The sequence below is a fragment of the Prionailurus viverrinus genome, chromosome D4 (assembly GCF_022837055.1).
Source record: "Prionailurus viverrinus isolate Anna chromosome D4, UM_Priviv_1.0, whole genome shotgun sequence".
Taxonomy (NCBI): Eukaryota; Metazoa; Chordata; class Mammalia; order Carnivora; family Felidae; genus Prionailurus; species Prionailurus viverrinus.
In genome coordinates this window covers 14,891,476-14,917,982 of record NC_062573.1, presented here as the reverse complement: position 1 = coordinate 14,917,982, position 26,507 = coordinate 14,891,476, and the positions used below count along the sequence as shown (strand labels likewise).

At 40.3% G+C, this 26,507-nt stretch overlaps 1 protein-coding gene across 2 annotated transcripts; it reads right to left on the bottom strand.

Annotated features, from left to right (window-relative positions):
* Positions 1-351: 351 nt before the first annotated feature.
* On the bottom strand, positions 352-22,795 carry INIP (INTS3 and NABP interacting protein). Of its 2 annotated transcripts, XM_047829458.1 has the most exons (5): positions 22,649-22,795; positions 21,170-21,252; positions 7,264-7,366; positions 4,786-4,876; positions 352-3,673 (listed from the first exon to the last, which is right to left on the bottom strand). In XM_047829458.1, the coding sequence occupies exons 2-5, from the start codon at positions 21,192-21,194 to the stop codon at positions 3,578-3,580; spliced, it is 315 nt and encodes a 104-aa protein (XP_047685414.1). In that variant the 5' UTR covers positions 21,195-21,252; positions 22,649-22,795; the 3' UTR covers positions 352-3,577. The 2 variants fall into 2 exon arrangements, with proteins under 2 accessions (XP_047685414.1, XP_047685413.1); XM_047829457.1 differs by lacking the exons at positions 21,170-21,252; positions 22,649-22,795 and adding an exon at positions 8,082-8,140.
* Positions 22,796-26,507: the final 3,712 nt, after the last annotated feature.

Sequence of the window (26,507 nt, the reverse complement as noted above, 5' to 3'; positions counted from 1 at the left end):
ATTGCTCATTAAAAAAACAAAAAACAAAAAACAAAAAACAAAAAAACCCGTGTGCCCTGTGCGTAGAGGTAAAGAAGAACAGCATTCAGTAAACACTGGCTGAGCTGACGCTGAAACGGGACTCGTGCTGGCTGCCGGATGCTGGTGGTGGGGCTGACCGGCACCAATGACCTGATGAGCCCTAGGTTGACCTTTTATTCTCAGTGTAAACATGTTTGCAAAGACCCTTGCCTCCGTGGGCCTTAAACTCCTAGAAAGGCTGAGTTTCTACTGCCAAAGCGAAACAAAGAACTGAGACCACTTAATGAGACGTTTTATAGATTGTTCAGAGGAAACAAAATCTGTTTGAAATCAGTGAGTCATTTTAGTTTTTATTACAGAATCATACAAAGCACTATTATCTGTATTTTTGAGCAGTGGCTTTCAAGACTTTTTCTTGGGGTGACTCACAGTGAAAAAAAAACAAAACAAATACATTCTCCATCACGACCCAGGTCATATATATCCATTCATTCCCTCAATAAGCAGGTACTGGCCACCTACTATATGCCAAAAACTAAACAGAATACAGTAGTGAACAAAGAGGAGGGGAGGGAAGGAAACAAATCCTCACCTCAGAGATCTTACATACTAGTACAACAAACAAAACAAGCAAAACACACACACACATGGAAATAGAAGACTCGTGAAACAAAATCTCCTATTACCACATGCCATGCACTCTCATGCTATTTTTTCAAAAAAAGAAAAAAATGCTGGTCACACCCCATTAAAGCCATTAAGTTGGCTTCTCAATTTAGTAACAGGTTGAGGCCTGCACTCGGAAAAATACTGGTCTAGACAATTTATGAAGTAGGCAGAGTGGGTGCTGTTCCTATTTTACAGGTGAGACAGAGTGACATGCCAAGAGAGGCTGAATGAGTTACCCCCATTCACCCATACTCGGGGGGGGAAGCAATGTTGAAGCCTCACCTAGGGCTTCTGACTGGCCCCCTGCCCTTCCCATTATCCTCCGCAGCCCTCCCAATGGTCTTACTTCCTACTTCTGATTATGAAATCCTGACCTTTGCCTGGAGCAGCTCTTCCCGCCCTTCCAGGTAAAATCGGACCAATACTTCCAGGCCTGTCTAGAATGCTTTGTGTTCTGAATGCCTCTTCTATGGTACACTGCCCTCTGGCTTCCTTATCATTTCTGCTATGCCACAACAGGCTCCTCTCCACTGTGACTTCCTTCAGAGCAGGCCTCCTGTTCCCCCCAGCATACTACGATGTTTTACAGGGTGTGTATTAACAAATACATATGGAATGGAACTGAATTTGTAAGTGACTCCCAGGAGAGGGGTGCAAGGAAGTGCTTACTAGCCAGGACTGCAGGATTTAGCAACATCTATTTAAAAGGCTAAGACTGGGGCACCTGGGTGGCTTAGTTGGTTAAGCATCTGACTTTGGCTCAGGTCATGATCTCACGGTTTGTGGGCTGAAGCTCCCGGTTCGTGGGTTCAAGCCCCTCATCGGGCTCACTGCTGTCAGCACTGAGCCTGCTTCAGACCCTCTGTACCCTCCTCTCTCTGCCCCTCCCCCACTCACGATCTCTCTCTCTCAAAAATAAAAAACAAATAAATAAAAGGCTAAGAGACTAGAAAAGATACCACTGTAAAAAAGATCTCTTTACCTAGGTTATATAAGTCACACATTAGGTAGAGGCTTCAACAGTATAAAAAGTATACAATCCAAATGTTTTATCTTCTTAGCATCAATAAATTTAGAACCATGCCAATCAGTCGTGGGTTGCACAGAACAGAAACTGTCAAAACAAGTCAAGAAAATGAGGGCCACCGTAGAAGTCCCAAGGAAGAGCTGGATGGGCCTGAGGCAGGACAGGGGCCAGGGGTCCCTGGGAGCTCCTCAGCAGCAGGAAGTAAGGGCACCTTTGCTGTAATAATGACCATTACAGTGGAACAGCTGCCACCTCACCCAAATGCAGAAAATCAGTTCAAATTCTCAAGAATCTAAATGGCACAGCCAAGTCTAGATTGTCCACCCTTGCTTTAATTAGTTTGGGTTAACATAGAGCTAAGCGGTTGTTGCAAATATCTAGGGAAGGAGGGAAAGAAACCCTTTGAAAAGGGAGATGAACTTCGATTAAATATTGACCTAAACTGGAATTTTAAGTTTCAGTTCCTACCACCAGAGATGATGGGGACTCAAGGCTAATATGAGGTCAATTATAAGTAGCTATAAAATACTATATCTGTGATATAGTATAAAATATAATTTCAATCCTATTAAAGGTAAGAAAAAAATGTAGATTTTAGCTAAATGACCTCTAAGTTTCATGAACAACATAGAAATCTATGGCTTTATATATACATACACACACATATATATACATATACACATATATATATATATATATACACATATACATGTGTGTGTGTGTGTGTGTGTGTGTGTTGTGAAAATTGAATTCCCCTACCAATAGTTTTCAGACTTTGTTCTGAATTAGAGATTCTAATTCTGTAGGACTGGAGTAAGGTAGGAGGCACTGCCTATTTAAACAGGCACCCCAGATTCTGTTGAAGATGTGTCATATTGAGAAACTTGCTTAACCTAACTCCTTAAATTAAAAAGGGGCTTGACTTGCATACATTTTTAATTAGAACAAAAATGGACGATAAAACTCAGGGACACCATACATGTAGTAACCACGTTTCTTATCACTGTTTTTTTTTGTTTTTTTTAACGTTTATTTATTTTTGAGGCAGAGAGAGACAGAGCATGAACGGGGGAGGGGCAGAGAGAGAGGGAGACACAGAATCTGAAACAGGCTCCAGGCTCTGAGCTGTCAGCACAGAGCCAGACGCGGGGCTCGAACTCACATGAGATCATGACCTGAGCCAAAATCGGAGGCTCAACCAGACTGAGCCACCCAGGCACCCCTCTTATCACTGTTTTTAATAGCATTTAGTCACATAATTTATAGTGGCATAGGTTTATAAAAGATGTTTAAGATTTGTTGGTAACTTAATTGTATCTTAGATTTTCTTTGAAAATGAAAACAGGAGAGACAGTTATGAGTTAAAGATGTCAGGACGACATGTTGACTATAAACACAAAAGATACACTGATAGCAATTCTATAAACAGCAAATATAAATGTAACTTATTTAAGTCCATTGGTTCACATTTTTAAAAGCACCCTCATTTTTTTTAAGTACTATATATAAATGGTTCATGAAAGTCTATTGTGGACAATGATATATTCAGGCCACCTAGTTGGGGGCGGGGGGTGAATGTATGGGACCATCCAATCCAGAGTCTGATTTGGAGCTAAAACCAAACTGTTCTGTGTGACAAAACAGTGACAAGTAGCATCATCAGTTCCTCAGCGAGTACACTTCCCAAAGCTCGCATCCTCCTGGTGACCCTCCTCTTCTGCTTTGACTTACACATACCTTTCTTTCAAAGAAGCAAAAAGTATAAAAGTTCACCAAAATTCTGTAAGTCACAGTTTGTATAGCACTAAATGATAGTAGCTTTGGCATCTGATATAGTTGCCTTTGCTACAAATATTTTCTTCACTCTGGGTCAAGGCGAGGTAAGACAGGAAGAATAAGATTCCCAAATGCGGAGTCTTGAGTTATGAAGTATCCAGATGAATGTGCATGTGCGTGCTGGGGGGAAGAGTTTAAAAAAAAAAAAAAAAAAAGCAATTAAGCTATTAAAAGTCACAGTTTTTCAACCAAGGCATTAAAATTACTTATCCTTGAGACAAAATTTATTTTAAAAATCAGTTCTGCTGCTGCTAATTTTCTTCAAATACACGGGAGATGGACAGTAATAAAAAATTCATATTAACAAGCTGCACCAGGCACTCATTTATCAGACCCACTCTCTCCTCTGTGATTCTCTAAAGTCAATAATGAGTCAAAGACATGAATTACTTTGTTCCTTGGAGCAGGGAAAACTAGCAACAAAGATCCCAGAGATCTCCTCTTAATCAACAAAGCAGGAACTTGAGAAAGAAGGGCAGCAGTTAGGAAGGGAGCCGATTACTGGTGATTAAGACACCAACATTTTGTTGAGAATGTTGTAAGTAACAGAAAACCACCAGTGACCTCCCTCTATCGCTAGACAAAGGAAGACTGTTTTTAGGTTGCCTGAAGTGAGATGATCTTTTATGTCTCTTCCAATTCTGAAATTCCAAGGTTTAAAAGCATAGGTAATGATGGCTTGTTCAAGGTCTCCGAGAATGTTAAACTATCCAAGATCACTGTAATACTAAAACTGTTTATTATTACTATGAAGAGCAAAATTTTAAAAACTGATGGATTATCACATTCCTATGGTCAGCGTGAATCTTTAAACATATACTGACCATTAAAAAAAGAATCCAAACAACAAAGAACCAGTAAGACTATTAAGGGATGTAACGGCATGACAAATTCAAAAAAAGTATGTACATACCATTAAACTAGGCAGTTTAGCTTTTAACATCATTCTGTCCATCCAAATATCCTAAACTCTTTTGTACACAAGCAATCCCTTGCCAGGTACGGCACAGAATCAATCATGGCGGTGTCAAAACCATAAAAGATACTTTCATTACTGCTGTATTGGTCCTTCAAATCCTTTGAGCATGACTGAACATCAAAAAACCATTGCAATGATGTGCGCAACGCTTTTATTGATATCGTTCCACTGAAATACAAAATGGGAATTGCGCTGGATTCCAAGATCCAGGAAATCTCCAATGAGACAAGAATGTCAGTTACACTTGGCTCACCTGCAAAGCTGCCTTTTGTTGGGCTGCAATATGCTGCTGCTCAGCATGATCCCGGAAATCCTTATTAAGAGAGGGTCTCGAGAGTGCAATGCTAAAATGGGAATCTTAGTTATTTGGCTGTTGAAAGTAGAGACTTCCTTACTTCTGAGTCACATTTTTCATTTATATATTCTTTATAGGGATAAATAAAGGCCTTCCAGAGTAAGTCTTTTTTTCCTTCTCCCACTGTCGATGTTAATTTATATGAAGAAAGCCTATATTATTTACTGGGGCTTCGAATTACTCTTTTTTTTTTTTTTTTTTGATGATTTTTTTGGGATGATTTATGGTCCCTTACTTTCAAACAGATCTGAGGTTACTCCAGTCTATCATAAAGTTACATTTATGATGAAAACAGAAAAACTGAATGTTTCAAGCAGAAGGTACAGCAAGTGTAAAAAAGCCCAGGGCAAAAGACCTTGATGTGTCTGAAGGAATTAAGAGTTCAATAGGATTGAAGATCAGGATTGAAAAGGGGTGAAGTGGGTTAGCAAAAAATGATGCTGGGGAGGAAGGCAGGTGCCAGGATATGAAAAGCCTTGTGAAATACATTAAGAAATGTAGACCTTATCCTAACAGTAAAGGGAGACCCCCAAGAGTATTAGAAGCAGAGAAGTGACATGATCATCAGTACCATATGATGGCTCTGAAGGACCACCACTATGGCAGACAGTGCTGGTCACCTCAACAACTGCTGGTCTTCCTATTTCCTTGCCAATGGAACACAAACTTAGTTCTATTATCGGTGTTTCCATGCTTCAGGGCCGGCCAGGCTCATCTCTCAGGGGGTGAACTCTGGTGGGTGTTAAGACAGTGCCATTCCCCTTGCTGGTTTCTGGCTTAGGCAAGAGAAAGATACACAATTCTGGGCAACTAGACTTGATGGGTAGTCTGCCGGAAGCCTTCTGAGAACATTTTCCATGCTCTTGCAAAAGGAACACAGGGGAGGAACCTTCTGGCTTTGGCCTCTATAGGTGGCTCAGTGTAGAGGTGAGGCTGAGGCTACTGCAGTCGTATTTTGACCATTAGGGAGCTGGTGACCCACAGAGAAAGGCACAGAGGGAAGCCAGAGCACTGCTGACACTGTTGGGCCACCGCATGACGCCACTCTGGACACCCCTGCTCTTCATACTCTTGGTTAACGTACATCCTAATGTACGTGCCCATTTTCTTGGTTTTCAGTTACTTTTAGATTAAAGCATCCTAACTGACACAACTGGTAAATGTATTCAGGAAGACTTAAGATGACAGGAAACTCAGTGAGGAAGCAGCTGTAGTAACTGAGGCAAGAAATGAGAGTGGCCAGGACCAGTAGCAATGAAGAAGAAGAGATTTGAAACACATTTCAAAGTATAAACATAAAAGAATGGTAAATGCTTGGAGATAGAAATGAAAGGATAATAATAATAAATGAAGGTCACACTTATGTAGATCTGTACCATCCATTGAGACAAGAAACCCAAGAATATTAAGTAGTTAGTTAGAGGCACGAAGGTAAGAGGAGTTAAGCTCGGGACATACTAAGTTTGAAATGCCTCAACGACATCAGAGTGGAGGTATCCAGGAGGCGGTTTGGGACTTGGGAGAGAAAACTAGATAAAAGTTATCAGCACATAAATAACAGGCTGTGAAAGTGGGTGCAGCTGTCCAATGGAAAAGATGTGAGAAGACTGGGAAACTGGATCTAGAACTGAACTCTGAGGAGCACTGACATTCACGAGACAGGCAGTGGAGAAATGTCTGCAAGAGAAATCAAGACAGTGTGACACTGAGTGAATGGAAGCCAAGGAAAAAGAGTATTTGCAGAAGGAGGGAGTGATCAGTGGTGTCAAATAATGTTAACATGTCTCGTAAGAAAAGGACTCTGACCTACTGGATTTATCTACAATGAGGGTGCAAGTGACTTAGGGGAGCACCTATTCTTGGGAAGCAGGGAGAGGGGGCCTCAAGACCAAGTGGAGTGCACTAAGGAGTAAAAGGGAGTCAGTTAAGATGAGGATAAACAGCACTTTTAAGAGGTCTGGCTGGAAGAGAGAGGAAGGCTAGGGTGGTGGTTAAATGGGATAATCTGAAGGAAGAGATGTAAGAAGGCAGAAACTGAACACAAAGATCATCAAGATACCTAAATTTTACCTGCTTTACAGAACGCTTAAAGAGTGGGATGCTGACAATAATTTCAGTAACAAACAAAACCCACACAAATCCTTTTCTTTTTTAAAAAGCAGGCTGTAGGGAACATTGAATATTCTAGTTAGAATTAAAATATTTAAAATCCAACAAAATCTACTTGTCTAATTTTTTCAAATCTAACTAGGAAACAAAACAATAACATGTAAATTCCAATATTAGAGAAATAAACCACTGCCAATCAACTTGAGGTATTTTGTCCAAAATATTTTTTATATCACTGAATATAAAACCCATATTATTCGTCAATACCTAGCTCCGGGATGATTTGTTGAAGATTGGTTCTGCATGAGTAATTTTCTTTTCTCTTTGTCCAGTTCTGCCAAGATCGCAACTCTGTTCTTGTTTTGAAAACCTAAAAAAGACAGTGGGTGGAGGGGAGAGAGAAATAAAAAAACATTTTAGAGATATTTTTATAAACCCAGGCCATCTAGAAACCCAGAAAGCAAATTCTATTCTCTAACAAGATAACAAACTCACTAGTAAGTAGTTTCCCTAGATGGTTACTCTCTTCCCACTGCCTACTTCCCAGCGACTTTACCAGCACGGCCCATGGATACATGTAAAGCCTAATACTGACTGAGGATTCGAAAGACTTAGTTTTAAAGAACTGTAATCACCAAGGTTTTCAGGAGGAAAACAGCAACAGACATGCTCAGACCTAAACAATATTTCTTTTTCTCAACTGCTTTCATTCAGAAATGACGCACAATCTTTCAAGGAACAAGTCAAAAAACGGTGACTGCCCACACAGCAATTCTGGGAAAGAAATGGAGCCTAATGGGGGGGGGGGGGGGGGGGGGCAGAAAGATGTGTCTGTTAGCAAGTACGTAACATTAGGCTTTTGATTTTTAAATTACAAAAGATCTAGCGCAGAGCGGGCAAAGTGCTGGCCCAGGAGCAGCATCCAACTAGGTTTTTAAAATCTGAAGTAAATGCCAACATGTAAACATTGAGATAATGTAAACAAAATTCTCAGACTTCTTGCTTCTCTAGAAACATGTTGAGAACTGGCAACAAGGGATCTGGATACCCCGTGGTAAAAATTAACTAGAACGAACAGTCCTCACCTTTAATGGGCACTCCTAACTTATTGCCGTCCTTATTCAACTTGTTTATACGCCCTGTGGGCATTTGAGTTTCTGATCCCTAATTCAGAAGAAAACAAATGGAAAGATAAAAGACAGGCAAACGAACCTCAAAGTGAGGTCTCTGTAAACTGAAGAACACCTTCCAAGGGAAAGGAGCACTCTCCCATCTGTATACACGAAGTTACATACATGTAAAGCAAGTTACACCACTAGGTATATTTCCACCTATAGGACGAGACTTTTCTCCACTTCTCAGAAGAGGCTAATGCATTCTTAGAAGATAATTCTGTGGTTCCATTTTTGTAGGAATTTAGAGATACTATAAATAGAAAAGTCCTGAAAACTGGGGCACCTGGCTGGCTCAGTCGGTGGGGCCTGCAACTCGATCTCAGGTTTGTGAGTTTGAGCCCCACATTAGGTGTACAGATTACTTAAAAAAATAAAAATAAAAATAAAATAAAGTCCTGAAAAGCAAATTTAAAAATCTGACAGTGTCTAAATTATGTGATGAGCAAAATAAATAACCACACTGGAAAGTACTGATCTGCTGTTTACAGAAATATCAATTTCCCTCAAGATTAATTTGCTCACAAAAAAATGTTTTAGGGTCACTATCAGTAAAGTAATTGTATGTACATAGAAACTGTATGTACAAAACATTAAAAAGACTACATGAAGATAATTTGATAAATAACGTTCAGATAAATACAAGCACAACCGAGTTTTTCAATGCTCTTTGTGTATAAATGCACATAAATTATTTTTATTTATTTATTTAAAATTTTAAATGTTTATTTTTGAGACAGAGAGACAGAGCATGAGCGATGGAAGGACAGAGAGAGAGGGAAACACAGAATCAGAAGCAGGCTCCCGGCTTTGAGCTGTCAGTACAGAGCCTGACGCGGGGCTCGAACCCATCAACCGTGAGATAATGACCTGAGCCAAAGTCAGATGCTTAACCGACTGAGCCGCCTAGGCATCCCAACGTAAACTATTTTTAAATGTGTTTCCTCCAGGAAAAGGAACCAGAGTTCTAGGTGCATGTCTTAGGGCAAGAAAAAAAATCAAGAAGGGCCTGGAACATCTAGTGGTCAGGAAGCAAGAAGTTTTTTAAACAATGTCCAGGGTAGTGCTGAAGACAAGGAAGCCAACTTAAGGTTAGCCAGGCTGTCACAATTGGAACATTAAAAAGAGAATAATAATTATAGCTAAATAGAACAAATTCAATCTATGATAAGCCATGACTTCATAGAAAGATACAAAAGGGAAAGTTAAAATACATAAAAATATAGTTATAAAGAAGGGTGAAAATAATAGTTATTATAATTAATAATTAGTTATAATAATTATAGCTAATAATTAGGTCAGTGTTAATATTTAGGGGTTTGTTTCTCCTATTAAATGTGCCTGTTTATAAAATATAGCTGAATACTTTTTTGTTAAGGTACAGGGAGGCAGGGGCAGGCACAGGGAACAGGGGCTAAGTCAATAGTTCCAGAAAAAGCAGGTTAGGTACTAAGAACAGGAGAGGTAGATTTAGTGCAGGTCCTCACCCATATACACCATTTAAAAGGGGACCCAGTGGCAATGAGCACCCATGTCACACAATGACCAGGTAGAAACTCTGAGTTCTAACTGGATGAATTAGTGAAATATCCTAAAGAAAACTAACTGTATAGACCTAATAATCCCAGACCTCTTCAGAGATGAAACGCATGAAATCCTGGCAGTAAAGCTACCAGAAAAGGGCAATTCATAATGAAAACAGAACACAGAAGTATTTCATTCAGGGACTGACTCCAGGTTGTAAGAAACCAAAAATCTATGGATCGGCATGAGCTTGCAAAAATCCCATTAACTAACTTAACAGGTAAAGTTTAATTATAGAAGGGACCCAGTGCACACCACCACAGCTTTTAAGCTTTCAATCTTTAAAAGCATTACCAAATCTTGTGTTTTGGCTGAGAATCAAACTTCTCAAAAACACTAAATCCTGACTTGTCTGAAATTTTGTTTTGTTTTTGGTAATGGTAAGATTACTGTAACCCTAGGAAAGTATAGAAAAATTACTAGGATCCTGGGAAAGTACAGAGGTAAGAATCTGAGAAAATTATTATAGCCCCAGTAAAATACAAAAAACAAGTACAGAATGAGTAAATTAATTAATCATGGGTTAATATTTTAAAATCGATTTAAGTGTACTAAGTTTTTCAATAATTAGGGATGTGTTACACAGTCATATTAATTATAATTCTAATTTAAACTATTAAAGAGAATTTAACTAAATAAGCTTATAATCAATTCTACAGGTTTAAAAAATGTTATTTTAGAACTTAGTTTATTAGATGAGTAGGTTTAATACACCGTCAATTAAATTATGAGCAGTGATGAGTATTTTTCTCCATGCAAAAGATCCCCTCAGACTTCAAAGAATTCATTAAAATATTTAAACAAGGGGTCACTGGCCTGGGCTAGCTCCTAGCCTTTCCTCCCTGTAAAGAGGGGATAATGCTTATCTCTGTATCTCACTTGTGCCCCCATGCTCCCACCCAGAAGCTCAAGTTTTAAATTCCTCTCTTTCTACCCACATCTAACCAATCACTTAATCCAACTAATTTTATGTCCTAAACGTCACTAAAGGAACTTCCTCAATCAACTCCTTTTCCAGCCTAACCAAACAAAATGATCTCTTGCATAATATTCTAGATCTTAATGTGTAACTACAGGCAGCTGATAGGCACAAAGGCTAAACTTTATAGGGAAAGGGTATGGTCAGATCTTTTAGCCTTTTATATTCTAATCTTGTCTAATGCCCCTGAAACCTATGCTTCCTTCTTGATTTTTAAAAAATAATATATAGTATTATTTTACATGTCTGTTTTGCACAAAACATTTACATTATAAAAGTATATAAAAGTCAACAGATAGCACCTAGGGAGTAATAATAACTTACTGCAAATTTGAAACTCAAGGCACAAACTAGGTAGTTTATCTGGTTGTATTGAATGATGTTCATGCTCTCTGTCTCTCAAAAAATGAATAAACGTTCAAAAAAAGGGGGGGGGGGCGCCTAGGTGGTTCAGTTTGTGAAGCATCTGACTTCCGCTCGGGTCATGATCTCGCAGTTTGTGAGTTTGAGCCCCGCATCAGGCTCTGTGCTGACAGCTCAGAGCCTGGAGCCTGCTTCGGATTCTGTGTCTCCCTCTCCCTCTGCTCCTTCCCTGCTCATGCTCTCTCACTCTGCCTCTCTCTCAAAAAATGAATAAACGTTTAAATAAATAAATAAATAAAGTATAATGTTATGTAGTGAGAGTCTCCCACCTTTAGGGTTTATACAAACTCTAGGACACCAATATAACATTTAACTGTTTTATTATACTCACTACATGAGTTTTTTTTTTAAAAAACACACACCTATCTCGTGCCATAATTTAACATTGCTACATTCTTTTACACATTTCATAAAGTTACATCCAACTTTTATATTCTTAGAAGCATAAGGGTGTTAAAGATACATCTCACGTGCAGTACTTAATATTCCTTTATAATTAACCTGTTCCCTAACAATTATCTTAGAATAAAGCAGCAGTCTCTAAAATACTTCTACTTTTAGAACTTTAACCCTACCTCCATCCACAACCATATATATATTCTCATCTCCACATTCATTCATAGAAACATTTAACTCCTACACATTTTTTGGTCACTAAAAACACTCTTGAGGAACCAGCCTCACGTCAATTACATTTAAAACCTAACAGCTTGGGGCGCCTGGGTGGCGCAGTCGGTTAAGCATCCGACTTCAGCCAGGTCACGATCTCGCGGTCCCTGAGTTCGAGCCCCGCGTCAGGCTCTGGGCTGATGGCTCAGAGCCTGGAGCCTGTTTCCAATTCTGTGTCTCCCTTTCTCTCTGCCCCTCCCCCGTTCATGCTCTGTCTCTCTCTGTCCCAAAAATAAAATAAACGTTGAAAAAAAAAAAAAATTTTAAAACCTAACAGCTTGGGCACCTGGGTGGCTCAGTCAGTTGAGCGTCTGACTTCAGCTCAGGTCATGATCTCATAATTCGTGAGTTCAAGCCCCACACGTCAGGCTTGCTGCTGTCGGCCTGTCAATGCAGAACTTGCTTTGGATCCTCTGTCCCCTCTCTCTGCCCCTGCCCTGCTTGAGCTCTCCTGAAAACAAATAAATATTTTAAAAATAAAAAATAAAAAATAAAACCTAACAGCTGATATTCACTTTACATGAATAGCTCTATCACATGTAAACAAGCACTAACTGGAATTCTTTCTACTGAAAAAAAAAAAAAAAAAAAAACTCTAAAGCTAAAGAATGAAAATTATTTTCTTTGTTCAGTAGGGTTATGAATCATCCACCTTCCAATTACAGTTGATAAACTGCTTTCATAACACTTTTTAAAAGATATTTTAAAATATTATTCAAATCCTTTGAGGTGGTTATCCTACAAGCCAGATATTCTTCACAACTATACTTTTTTTTTTTTTTTATCTTGAGGGAAAGAGAGAGAGAGAGAGAAAATGTGAGCAGGGGGAGGGGCAGAGAGAGAGGAAGAGAAAGAATCCTAAGCAGGCTCTGTGCTGACAGCACGGAGCCCGACGTGGGGCTCAATCTCACGAACCATGAGATCATGACCTGAGCCGAAATCAAGAGTCAGACGCTTGACTGAGCCACCCAGGTGCCCCTTCACAGCTATACTTTAAATCAACGTATCATACTTAAGATACCTGTTTTGTATTAAAGGAAAGTCACTGTGGCACTATTTAACATGTTTTAAGTCATTTATTGAATCAACATATATTTATTGTGCATGCTTTATACACAGGCACTAGATAAAGTTCTAAGGATACAATGATAAGCCAGAACTTGGCATGACTCTAGCTCTCATGGCTGTCAGAGTCCAGTGAGGATAGAAATGATCAAATAATTACAGAAATGAATGTATACTTAGAATCTAAGAGGAGTAGTCTGAAATAAAGAAAGAAAATTCTATAAACACTTATAACAATCATTACCATGGGAATTAATGTTGAGTAAACTTGACCTAGACTGGGAGCAAGTGCACCAGTGAAGGCTTCCAGAGAAAGTAATGCCTGAACTGAAATCTAAAGGATAAATAAGTAAGTTCATTAGGGGTGGGGGAAAAATGATACTTCTCCCTATGAAAAGAGCACTGTAGCTGCAATGCTGAGATTAGGCTACACAAGAGAAAACAGGAGACTATTACAGTAGAACAAGCGAGAAATGACAGGCCAGAGAAGTGGAAAGATAGGAACAGATCCAAGAGCTATTTAGGAAGGTGAATCAACAGGACACTGATAGAGTAAATATAAACTAAGGAATGAGGAAGGCGTCATGGATGGTTCCTAGATTTCTGACATGGTGAATTATTTCTATTTTTCTATTGCTGCTGTAGCAAATTACTACAAACTCAGTGTCTTAAAACAACATGAAGCTATTATCTTACAGTTCTATAGTTCAGTGGTCTTACTGGGCTACAATCAGGGCTGCATTCCTTTCTGGAGTCTCTGGTGGAGAATCTGTTTCCTTGCCTTTTCCAGCATCTAGAAGCTTCCTGAGTTCCTTGGATCCTGGTACCCTTTCTCTGCCTTCAAATCCAGCAACGTTGCATCTCTCCAACCCTTCTTCTATTGTCATTTCTCTGACCACAGCCAGGAAAAAATTTGCTCCTTTTAAGGACTTGTAATTAAAATGGGTGCACCTGGATAATCCAGGATTATCTTCCCATCTCAAGGCCCTTATTAACCTTAATCACATGGCAAAGTTCTTTTTGCCACATAAGGTAACACAGTCACAGGTTCTGGGGATTATGATGTGGGCATCTTTGGTGGGGGAGGGACCATTCTGCCTAATGATATATGTCATGTACTCCGTGGTTACAGCTCAAACCTCATCCAGGGGAGACTGCTTGATGTCTAAGTCTTAGCAGAATAAAAGCATATCACATTAAGTCAACATGAGTTGATTATTACCAATAATTAGCTTCTAGGTATCTAGTGAATGGCAAACACTTCTTATATCCGGTGAGATCTAAAACTCTTAGCCACCTTTTGGACTTTACTGAAAATACCTATCAAAGGAATAAACACTACTGTCTGCTCAGATGATCTCCCTGTGTTCAAGTTCTCTCTCAGACCTCATGGACTTACTCCCTGTAAGCGACTGCCACTTTTTCTACCTATTTGAGGTTTCCCATCTTCAGGACTGGCTAAATAAGATGATGAGTGATCTGCTTGAGCTGACCTTTCCTCATCACTCATTTTTTTTTTCCTCTTAAACTCACAGGGCCTTTTTTCATTCAGTACAAGGATTTTCTGCCTCATAATAGATGCAGAAGAGATACAAAGATTAAGAAGTCTCTGCCCCTATTCTAGAACTCCCAATTTTTTCTTAGATGCTATAATTAGAATGTTCTAATCCCTCAGCTAAAGTGCAGTATGGGAAAACATGGGACGTGGGCACAGAATCGATTTGATTTCTCATCTAAGTACTACCAGTTACTATTTAATATTGGGAAAATCATCTCACTTTGCAGGACAAATGGGGACAATGGTAACAACTTCAAAGGGTGGTTTTATGAAATATAGGAAATATAGCATACAGCCTGCCATGTGGTAACTGCTTAATAAATACTAGCTATTACTGTCTAGCATTCTCTATTAGTTAACATCACTAGATTCTCATCAGCCCCATTCTGCCAATCCACTTTCAGTGAATAGTTGTTATGACAAAGAATAAAGCTGATTAGCATGCAGCTTTCTAGGTTACACTCACAGGACAGGGCTTCCAGGCCAGACTGAATGGATCTCAAGCTCTCTCCTAACTATACATACTCTATGAAGCTACTTTACAGCAAATTCTGCCTCAACTCAGTTTCATTCCTATTTGAACCTGGGGCCTACAGATCAATCCTAGCACATCAGAAAAATACTGTACCCTTTGCTTTGCAGTTAAAAATGACACAAAAATGGGGCACCTGGGTGGCTCAGTCGGTTGAGCATCCGACTTTGGCTCAGGTCATGATTTCACAGCTCATGGGTTCGAGCCCCAGTCAGGCTCTGTGCTGACAGCTCAGAGCCTGGAGCCTGCTTTGGATTCTGTGTCTCCCTCTCTCTCTGCCCCTAACCCACTCGCATCCTGTCTTTGTCTCAAAAATAAATAAACATTTAAAGAAAAAAAAATTTTAATAAAAAAAATAAATGACACAAAAAGAAATCTAGCTTAAAAAAAAACCTACTGTAGGGGTGCCTGGGTGGCTTGGTTCAGCGTCCGACTTTGGCTCAAGTCATGATGTCACTATTCCTGAGTTGGAGCCCTGCACTGGGCTCTCTGTGGTCAGCACAGAACCCACTTCAGATCCTCTGTCTCCCTCCCTCTGCCCTTTCCCTGCTCTCTCTCTCTCAAAAAGAATATATAAACAAAAAAACAATTAAAAAATAATAATAATCTTTAAAAATAAACAACCTACTGCAGGGGCGCCTAGGTGGTTCAGTTGGTTGAGCATCCAACTCTTGATTTCAGCTCAGGTCATGATCCCAGGGTCGTGAGATTAAGCCCTGTGTTGGGTTCTATGCTGACAGCACAGGGCCCGCTTAGGATTCTCTCTCCCTCTCTCTCTGTGTCCCTTGGGATTCTCTCTCCCTCTCTCTGTGTCCCTCTCCTGCTCTCGTGCATGTGCCCACAATCTCTCAAAATAAATGAATCTTAAAAAAAAAACAACCCCAACTGCAAATTGCATTTTTGCATCCACACTCTCCATTTTAAAATATACAAATGCAAGAATTTAAATATGATTTTTATCCTTCAGTGAGACAAACTCTTAATTAAGATGTAGTATACCTTAGTACAAGGCTTAAGGGTACGTTTGCTTTTCTTCTGGGCTATAGATGGTTTGGGGTAAGATAATATCTGGGCCTGAGGTCAAGCAAGACACCTCCCAAGAGTTATGCCACCCCACTCTTACACAGCACCCTGAAATCACAGCTAAGAGCATCTAGTATGGTCCCAAATCAGTAGTTCCCACCACCTGATCTGCAGGGCTTATAATTATTACTATAAACATTTTGAGATAACTATAAAAGAGTCAAGGAAAATAATAATTTCTTACTATTTCACTAGGTTTCTCTGTGTCTGAAATCAGGTCGGTCCAATTGGTTGGACCAATCCACACGTACATAGGACCTTGATATTTACCAATAATGAAAGATTCTTTACATAGTACCTTGGCCAAATAGCAGTTTGACAATCTGCCTCTACATGTTAAAATTCTCAAAATGTTACTCATCCATCAAGTAGTTATTAAGAACGAACCAAATGTTCCATACTACGACAGATGCTAAGAATAGGAGACTTCAGTGATGGTTTGCCAAGAGCTTATGAAATTAGCAGTCTTGACTGCTACCACAGTATGACAGACTGCTAGATCTGCTAGAGGGCTCAGTGAACACAATGGGATTCTGTCTTCTATACTAGAGACATTAACAAATTGCAGTGTACAGATCAGGATTTCTTTTTCAGTCATGGTTCTCTCAGTTATCATTATAAGATAATTATGGCACTTGGCATTCAATCTCCGTATTGAGTAGTTCCTATACATGTAAACAGTACAGAAATAATTTAATATAGAAAGTAAAATGCAATACATCCAAATAGGTAAGAATTTAAAAATTCACTTGAAGTCTATGGTGCATGATATGGACTCCCTCTGCTGGTGCCTAATAGCAGCCCAGGACACCAACAAAATCATGGACAACAAAAGCCAAAAGGCTAATCTAAATTCGCTTCTATTTAGATTAGGGGATGTTTCACAGAAGATGATTATGGATAAATCAAGAACAACCCTAAAAATTATTGTGTTTTATTGCAAATGTGGAAAAAAAAATAACCAGTAAACTGTAAATCTCGATTATTTGTGGTATTAGAACAGATAACTTAAAATTTATTTTCAGCTGGACTGGACTGTGTGATTTTTTTTTTAGCAGCATATTTCCTTTCAAAAATAGACATATCTTTGATTTTATTTTGGTTCAAATTAAATTACTTTTAATCTGATAACTTGATGAAAAGAAGAGATCAAAGACCAGAAGGGAACGTTGACCTGTGATTAATCCACAGAGCACACAAATCACACATGGTTATTTGAAAGAACAGAACAGTTCTTAGCTAGTTACAACTGTCACCATAGCTAGCTTTTCACAACATTACACTTCTATAAAACTCAGGCAACCTTTAGTTTGCCCTAAATGCAACTAATATACTAAAAAAAATTTACATATAATAAGACAGCAGACTTCCAACTTCCAGTACTGGCAGAGTAGTTTGGTTAGACCAACCCTGCCACTGTAGAAGTTTAAATTCTGGACAAAGCATTAAAAAATCATTATGTGAAGGCAGTAGAAACTAACCCAACAGGCAGAAACTACAATTAGGGAGATTTGGGAATGTGTGACTTTTTGTTCAATTCACAGTTTGGATTGCCTCACCTTACTGGCTTTTGAGGTATCAGAGGACAGAGTTCAGGGCTGGCAGAGTAGCCAGAAAATAAGGGGAGAAACCCAAGAGGGAAAGGCATAGGGAGTAAAGCCTATAAAATCCACCCAAAGTGTTTGCTTCTTGCTAAAACTACACGTGTATGGGGGAAACCCCAGGAGATTTAGCAATAAAGTAGCAGCTGGAAGCTTACAAGACTGAGCAGAGATTTCAGCTACTGCCCAACACAAGGAGACAAGAGTTTGGAGTCTGAGTTGAGTTGAAGGCTTGCATCTGCTAGAAATCACATTTCAGAGGAATACAAAAAGAATCCAGAGTCTCTACAATGTATTAGTCATAATATCCAGTATATCCAGTAACAAATCACTAAGTATAGCAAGAAAAAGGAAAACATGACCCACACTCAAAAAAATAAATAAATAGGGGCGCCTGGGTGGCGCAGTCGGTTAAGCGTCCGACTTCAGCCAGGTCACGATCTCACGGTCCGTGAGTTCGAGCCCCGCATCGGGCTCTGGGCCGATGGCTCGGAGCCTGGAGCCTGTTTCCGATTCTGTCTCCCTCTCTCTCTGCCCCTACCCCGTTCATGCTCTGTCTCTCTCTGTCCCAAAAATAAATAAACGTTGAAAAAAAAAAAAAATTTTTTTTTAATAAAAAATAAATAAATAAATAAGTAAGTAAATAAATACAGTCAACAGAAACCAACTCCAAGATGATCCAGATGATGCAATTAGTGATAACAAAGGGCTTATATCCAGACTCTTAAAAAAACAAAACATAATAAAAATAACCCAATTTTTAAAAAATGAACTAAACACTCAAACAAATCACATAAAAGGATTTACAATGGCCAGGAAGTACAAAAAAGAGCTCAACATTTGTCATCAGCAAAGTGCAAGTTAATACTATAATGAGATGTCACTTCCTGTCCTCTAAAATGACTAAAATTAAAGAGACCTATAACGGTGTATGTAGAGCACCCAGATTTCTCACACATTGCCAGAGGGAATGTAAAACGGTACAAGCAGTTTGGGAAAAGGTTTGGCAGTTTTTTATAAAATTAACAATATACTCAGTTGCTCCACTTGTATCTATTAATCCAAATATCTACAAAAAGACATATAAACGAGTATTTTCAAAGCAACTGTATTCACAGTGGCCAAAACTGAGACAACCCCAAAACCCCTGAACAGGAGAATGAATAAAAAAATGGTGGTAAATACAGAGTAGAAAACTACTCCAGGGGGCGCCTGGGTGGCTCAGTCGGTTGAGCGTCCGACTTCAGCTCAGGTCACGATCTCGCGGTCCGCGAGTTCAAGCCCCGCGTCGGGCTCTGGGCTGACGGCTCAGAGCCTGGAGCCTGCTTCCGATTCTGTGTCTCCCTCTGTCTCTGCCCCTCCCCCGTTCATGCTTTGTCTCTCTCGGTCTCAAAAATAAATAAACTTTAAAAAAAAAAAAAAAAAAAAAAAAAAAACTACTCCAGAATAAACATAATGAACTATTGATACATGGCATGACAGTGAGTGAAAGCTGGACACAAACAAGTACACACACTATGATTCCATTTATATGAAGTTTAAGACAAAACTAAGGTTAAAAAAATCAGAACAGAGAGGATAAAAACATATGGGTCAAAAAAAGTTCAGAGTTGATAGGGAAAGGAAATAGAGGTTTGCTTTCAAGTTGTGGAACAGGAAACAACTTACGAAGTGGGATTTAATACTTTCTAGAGATTAAATTTTACTTTGTAAAACTTTTTTTTTCAGAGAGAGAGTGAGTGTGAGCAGGGGAAAAGAGCAGTGACAGAGAAAGAGAGAATCTCAAGTAGGCTCTAGGCTCAGCACAGAGCCTGATGTGGAGCTCGATCCCACGACCCTGGAATCATTACCTGAGCTGAAATCAAGAGCTGGACGCTCAAACAACCAAGCCACCCATGCACCCCTAAGACTTATTTTTATTTTATTATTTTTTTTAAGTTTATTTATTTATTTTGAGAGAGAGAGCACACACGCACGTGAGCAGGGTGGGTAGAGGGAGAATCCCAACCACGCTCCATTCTCAGCTTGGAGCCTGACTCACGGCTCTAGCCCATGACTATGAGATCAACTGTGAGTTGAAATCAAGAGTCCAATGTTCAACTGACTGAGCTACCCAAAATTTATTTTTAAATAAAAACTCCTTCTCTAGGATGTGTCTGACTTGATTTGCTTTAGAGAGCTTCTAAACAGAGATGTATATGAAAGTTTCTAGAACAAATGAAGATAAATGCATGGATATTGCCTGGTGATAATATAACATCTTAAAAGTGGTTCTGGGGATGCATGACTGGCTCAGTTGGTTAAGCATCCGACTCTTGATCTCGGCTCAGGTCATGATCTCACAGTTCATGGGATGAAGTCCCATGTCAGGCTCTGTGCTGACATCGCAGGTCATGATCTCACAGTTCATGGGATGGAGTCCCATGTCAGGCTCTGTGCTGACATCGCAGTGCTGACATCGCAGAGCCTGCTTGGGATTCTGTCTCTCCCTCTCTGACCCTCCCCCGCTTGTGTGGGTTGTCTCTCAAATAAATAACATTTAAATAAATGAATGAATGAATGAATGAATGAATGTGGTTCTGACACGTGGATGCCTGGGTGGCTCAGTCGTTAAACATCTGACTTTGGCTCAGGTCATGATCTCATGGTTCATGAGTTCAAGTCCCACATCGGGTGAGCTCAAGCCCCACTTAAGGTGAGCCCGGCTTCTCTTTCTCTCTCTCTCCCCCTCTTGTGGGATTCTCTTCCTCTCCCTTCCTCCCTCCCTCTCTGCCCCTTGCTCACTTGTGCCCTCTCTTTCAAAAAAAAAAAAAAAAAAGTCGTTCTGAGGGGTGCCTGGGGTGGCTTAGTCAGTTGAGTGTCCAACTCCTGATGTTGGCTTAGGTGCTCAGGTCATGATCTTGAGGTTCGTGGGTTCAAGCCTCCCACTGGGCTCTGTACTGACAGTACAGAGCCTGCTTGGGATTCTCTCCCTCTTCCTCTCTCTCTGCCCTTTCCCTGCTCTCTCTCTTATAATAAATAAATAAACTTAAAGTGGTTTTGATTGCAAGTAAAAGAGAACACAGGTTTACACTGTGAATAATCTTAACACAGGTTAAAATACAGGATTAATAGGGGCGCCTGGGTGGCTCAGTTGGTTAAGCATCCAGCTCTTGATTTTGGCTTGGGTCATGATCTCACAGTTTGTGAGATCAAGCGGGCTCTGTGCTGGCAATGTGGAGTCTGCTTGGGACTCTCTCTCTTCCTCTCTCTCTGCCCCTCCCCTGCTCTTTCACTCTCAAAAATAAACAAACATTTGAAAAAAACAAACAAACATAGAATTAATAGCTATTAAGAATGTTATATATCTGATACAATCTTGGACTTACTTCAAATACAGGGTTTTTACTTTGCTATTCATTTTTTATTCTGACTACAGTTAACTGCTGTATACTAACTTTTCTATCAAAACATGTTCACTATTATGGGGAAAAATTCCTATTAATAACAAGTTCCAGCATGCGTTACCTTGTCCTGATGAGTTTGCTGCCATATCTTCCTATTTTGCTTCAACTATGTTCAGTGGCAACTGGTCAGCAATTTCCAATCTCCTGTAAAAAAAAAAAAAAAAAATACATGTACAAACATATAAAACGCACCATACTTTAATAACAAACTAAAAGTTGTCAGGAACAGCTAGCTTTCCTACAATGAAACATTTGCAGTGTCTTCGTTTCATCAGAAACATACATCTGAAAAAGCACACAGACTTAAATCACAAATTTAAACTCTGCAAAGTCCTCAAGTATTTAATTAGAACGTTAAGTCTTTATTCTTGAAGATGTTGATACCAACATTTAGCATTACTCTCTTTAATATACACCATTACGTTGTATTTACCAAATACTACCACATATATCAACCGATTGACAGCATCAATATGAGTGCTAGAAAGAAAAAAAAAATCATTCCGCTATGGTGCTTTTGGATTCACTTAAAATATATCCAGCAACTACTGTGTATACTAAAAGCTAAAAAGGAAAACAAGCCTAAAATTTACCAAGTATATAGTCTGCACCATACACTAAGATGCTTGAAATTATTTTACTTATCAGCATTTTATAGATAGGGAGATCCGTGCCCAAGGTCACAAAGGTAGTACCAATACTTCGGGCTGTTAGTTTCCAAACTTGGTGGTTTTTGTATTAGGCCTTGGGGAGATCGCAAATGAGCAGGACCCTACGCCAGCCTTCAAGGAACATACAATCCTATGGGAAAATATACTCTCATTCAAGCAACCATACGAATAAGTTTATCAAACGCGCTCTTTAAAAGGCGTAACCAGGGGCGCCTGGGTGGCGCAGTCGGTTAAGCGTCGGACTTCAGCCAGGTCACGATCTCGCGGTCCGGGAGTTCGAGCCCCGCGTCAGGCTCTGGGCTGATGGCTCAGAGCCTGGAGCCTGTTTCCGATTCTGTGTCTCCCTCTCTCTCTGCCCCTCCCCCGTTCATGCTCTGTCTCTCTCTGTCCCAAAAATAAATAAACGTTGAAAAAAAAAATTAAAAAAAAAAATAAATAAAAGGCGTAACCAGTGCTCCGGAAGCAGAGAGGAGCTGATTCTTTCGACGTGATGAAGGATGCCTTTAGGGGAACCCCGGAAAACTACAAGGGCTAGCAAACGGATTGCGGTTTTGAACAAAATATCGTTAGGCGCTTCCTCCGCAGAAGCACAGGGCGAGGCAAGCAGGTTGGGTCGGGAAGAAAGAGGGCCATCTAGTGAAGGGGAACGTTAACCGGGGATGTGACAAGGCGGCACCCGCGACTCAAAGGGCCCTTGCAGGAGGGCGTGGAGGGCGGGCTGGGCGGGGGCTGCGGCCGACACCACCCAGAGGAGGGGGAGTGAAGAAGGTGGGGAACCCGCTACCCTGTGGCAACAAAGCACGCGGCAGCAGATCCGCGCTGGCGCCACACACTTCCATTCCCCGGCGCCATCAGGTGGTCCTACTTACCCGGGCCACGAAAGCGTCCAGGACCCTCCACGCGTCCAGATCGCTCTCTCAAAGGGGGCGCGACGACTTAAACACCTGCAAACAGAGCCCAACATGCAGCCCTACAACCTTCCCGCCCCCGCTACGCTTCCGCCTCCTGCCTGACGTACACTGGAGGGAGCGGAAGTCCCGCCTCCCGCCTCCAGACAGCAGCGGCTGCCCACTGTGATTCGTGCTTTAACTGCTCAGCGCAGGCGCCACTTCCCTTTTGAAGAGTGACAGCCGAAAAAGCTCATGGGAGATGCAGGCGGTGCTGTTGGGGGCGGGGCTCAGGGAGACGCTTGTTGCCGGCTCTGCCGGGCAGGGGCGGGGCCGAGACCTGCTGAGACCTTAGCACCGCGAGTGGCCCTTTTGTCAAAGCCTCTGTTCAGAGAAAAGTCACTATCCTGGCCAGGCCTGCGACGATAGGAATCCACTCCGGCTAGGATAAGAGGAGGGCCAGTCTTCACAGGCAGGGCTGGCTTTTATTATTCAACAACCATCTGGGGTTTTGCGTCTGCACTTTTCCACAAATCCCAGGGATTTTTTTTAAAATAGTTTACATAATTATACATAAGAAAAGCACCAAACATGCAGAAGTGTTTGCTACTGTGCTATAATCTGTTTAAGAAATGGCTGTGGCACATCTCAGAACACAAAGCCCCTCCTAGTGGGATCACCTGATGCCTGATCTACAGATCTACCTATTTACATTAAAAGGTAACCATGTATTGGTGTGTTTCACCTGTTCTGTGGTGGGTAACCCCTGTTATGAATATTTCTAGAATTTGAACATCGATTCTTAATGTTTGCTCAATGGTAAATGTTTATAAGGCACAACTTTGTTACGTATGGGTCTCTGAAATAATAACACTACCAAGCATGTATTGAGTGCCTTCTGCATGCTAGGTTCTTGTGCATCGGGCTCTGATCCTGCCATTTCCTGATTTATATATGATTTATATTTATATATTTGTATATGAAACTCAGAAATGTTGAATTACTTTATGTCAAGTAACAACCTGAGTTTCAAAGGAGTAAATGTTTGCCAGATGCTAAGGCCCACATTCTTAAGTCTCACACATTGTCTCTGCTCTGGAGGAAGGAATTCCTCAGAGTCCAGCCCTTGCTGACATCTTCAATGTAGATATAAAGTGTAATACGTGAGCATTCTGGTAGTCGGCCAGGACTGCTTTTCAATTAAGAGGCATTTTTTGAGGGGTGCCTGGCTGGCTCGGTTGCAAGAGCAGATGACTTCTGATCTCAGGGTTGTGAGTTGGGAGTTCTACGTGGGGTGTGGAGATTACTAAAAAAATAATAATAAATGTTAAAAAAAAAAAAAAAAAGGCCTTGGGGCGCGTGGGTGGCTCCATCCGTTAAGCTTCCGACTTTGGCTCAGGTCATGTCACAGTTTTTGAGTTCGAGCCCCGCGTCGGGCTCTGTGCTGACAGCTCAGAGCCTGGAGCCTGCTTTGGATTCTGTGTCTTCCTCCCTCTCTTTCTCTCTCCCCCTCCCCCCACTTGTGCTCTGTCTCTGTCTCTCAAAAATAAATAAATAAACAAACAAATAAATAAATAAATGTAAAAAAATTTTTTTTATAAAGATCTTTTTGAGTCCTGGACTGACTAAAAAGATGACTGGGATGTATACGGCTTACAAAACCTTAGGAAATTTTTTTGGTTTTAGGTGGCCTGATTAGATAATACAGAAACTAGGGCATAAGAAAGCTCCAGTCTAAGTCCTTTTTTGGTTTGTTTTCTTCGAGTTTTTATTTAAATTTTAGTTAGTTAACATATAGTGTAATATTGGTTTCAGGAGTAGGATTCAGTGATTCATCACGTACTTATAATACCCAGTGCTCATCCCAACAAGTGCCCTCCTTAATACCCATCACCCATCTAGCCCATCCTCCACCCACCTCCCTCCATCAACCTTCAGTCTGTTCTCTTTAGTTAAGAGTCTTTTTGTGGTTTACGTCTCTCTCGCCGCCCCCCACCACCGTGTTCATCTGTTTTGTGTCTTAATTTCACATATGAATGAAATCATATGGTATCTGTCTTTCTCAGACTTATTTAGCTTAGCATAATATACTCTATCTCCCTCCATGTGGTTGCAAATGGCAAGTTTTCATTTTTTTCTTTATGGCTGAGTAATATTCCACTATAAATATACCACATCTTCTTTATCCACTTATGAGTCAATGGACATTTGGGCTCTTTTCATAATTTGGCTATTGTTGATAACGCTGCTATAAACATCGGGGTGCATGCGTCCCTTTGAATCAGTATTTTTTTTATCCTTTGGGTAAATACCTAATAGTGCAATTGCTGGATCATTGGGTGACTCTATTTTTAATTTTTTGAGGAAACTCCATATTGTTTTCTAGAGTAGCTGTACTAGTTTGCAGTCCCACCAGCGGTGCATGAGGGTTCCCCTTTCTCCACATCCTTGCCAACACCTGTTGTTTCTTGTGTTGTTAATTTTAGCCATTCTGACAGGTGTGAGGTGATATCTCATGGTTTTGATTTGCATTTGTATTTGATGGTGAGTGATGTGGAGCATCTTTTCATGTGTCTGTTAGCAGTCTAAGTCCTAATGGATGTTCTGAAACAAGCCCATTTATGGAGAAAAGAAAAAAAAAAAAAAAAGAGTCCTACCTCCAGAAGAATATTTTGTAACTTCCCGGCAAGGTCAGCCTCCAGGCTTTGGGAGAACATTATCAGGAGAAAAATGAATTTAATTTGCTGCTATTTTTTTTTTTTTTTTTTTTTTTTGCCCTTTACTTGGTAGATGTTAGCCTTTGAACTGCCCCTCAGTCTTCTCCTTGGAAGTTGTTGGAACTGCCACCTCACAAGAATTTTGGCATATTGGTTATTAGTGGGTGAGTTTACTTGGGTTCAAATCCTAGCTCTGACACTTAATGATTATGAGACCTTGTTTTACCTTTCAATGCTTCAGTTCTGTCATCTATAAAAAGGAAATAAAAATATATATGAATGACCACTTCACACCCATTGGATGGCTACTATAAAAAAAAGAAGGGGTGCCTGGGTGGCTCAGTCAGTTAAGCGTCCAACTTCGACTCAGGTCATGATCTCACGGTTTGTGAGTTCGAGCTCTGCATTGGGCTCTGTGCTGACAGCTCAGAGCCTGGAGCCTGCTTCAGATTCTGTGTCTCCCTCTCTGTCCGTCTCTCTCTCTCTCTCTCTGTCTCTCAAAAATAAAAATAAAAACATTAAAAAAAACATGGAAGAAAAAAACCCAGAAAATAAAATAGTAAGTGTTGGCAGAGAAATTAGGACTCTTGTGCACTGTTTGGTGGGAATACAAAATGGTACAACCGTTGTGGAAGACAAGATGATGGTTACTCAAAACATTAAAAATAGAATTACCGTATGATTTAGTTATTCTACTGCTGGGCATATACACAAAATGATTGAAAGCAGGGTCTCTGTATACCCATATTCACAGCAGCACTGTTCGTAATAGCCAAGAGGTAGAAGCAACCCAATTGTTCATCCACAAATGAAAGGATAAACAAAATGTGGCCCATACATACAATGTAATATTATTCAGCCTTAAAATAGAAGGGAATTGTGACACATGGAACAGCATGCATGAACCTTGAGGACATTATGCTAAGTGAAATAAACAGAAAAGGACAAATTCTATATGATTCCACTTGTACGAGGTACTTGGTCAACATCATAGAAACAGAAAGAAAATGATGGTTGTCAAGGGCTGGAGAGAATGGAGAGCCATTGTTTAATGGGTTATAGAGTTTCAGTTTTGCAAGATGAAAAGAGTTCTGGAAATGGCTGGTGGCGGTTGTGGCAACTCT

Excerpts from the sequence above, each read along its gene's own strand:
- INIP (XM_047829458.1), bottom strand. The coding sequence starts at position 21,194 with ATGGCAGCAAACTCATCAGGACAAG. Across the intron at positions 4,877-7,263 it reads ACAAATCATCCCGGAGCTAG|CATTGCACTCTCGAGACCCT; the intron begins GTATTGACGAAT and ends TTCCCATTTTAG. Across the intron at positions 3,674-4,785 it reads AACAAAAGGCAGCTTTGCAG|CACGCACATGCACATTCATC; the intron begins GTGAGCCAAGTG and ends TCTTCCCCCCAG.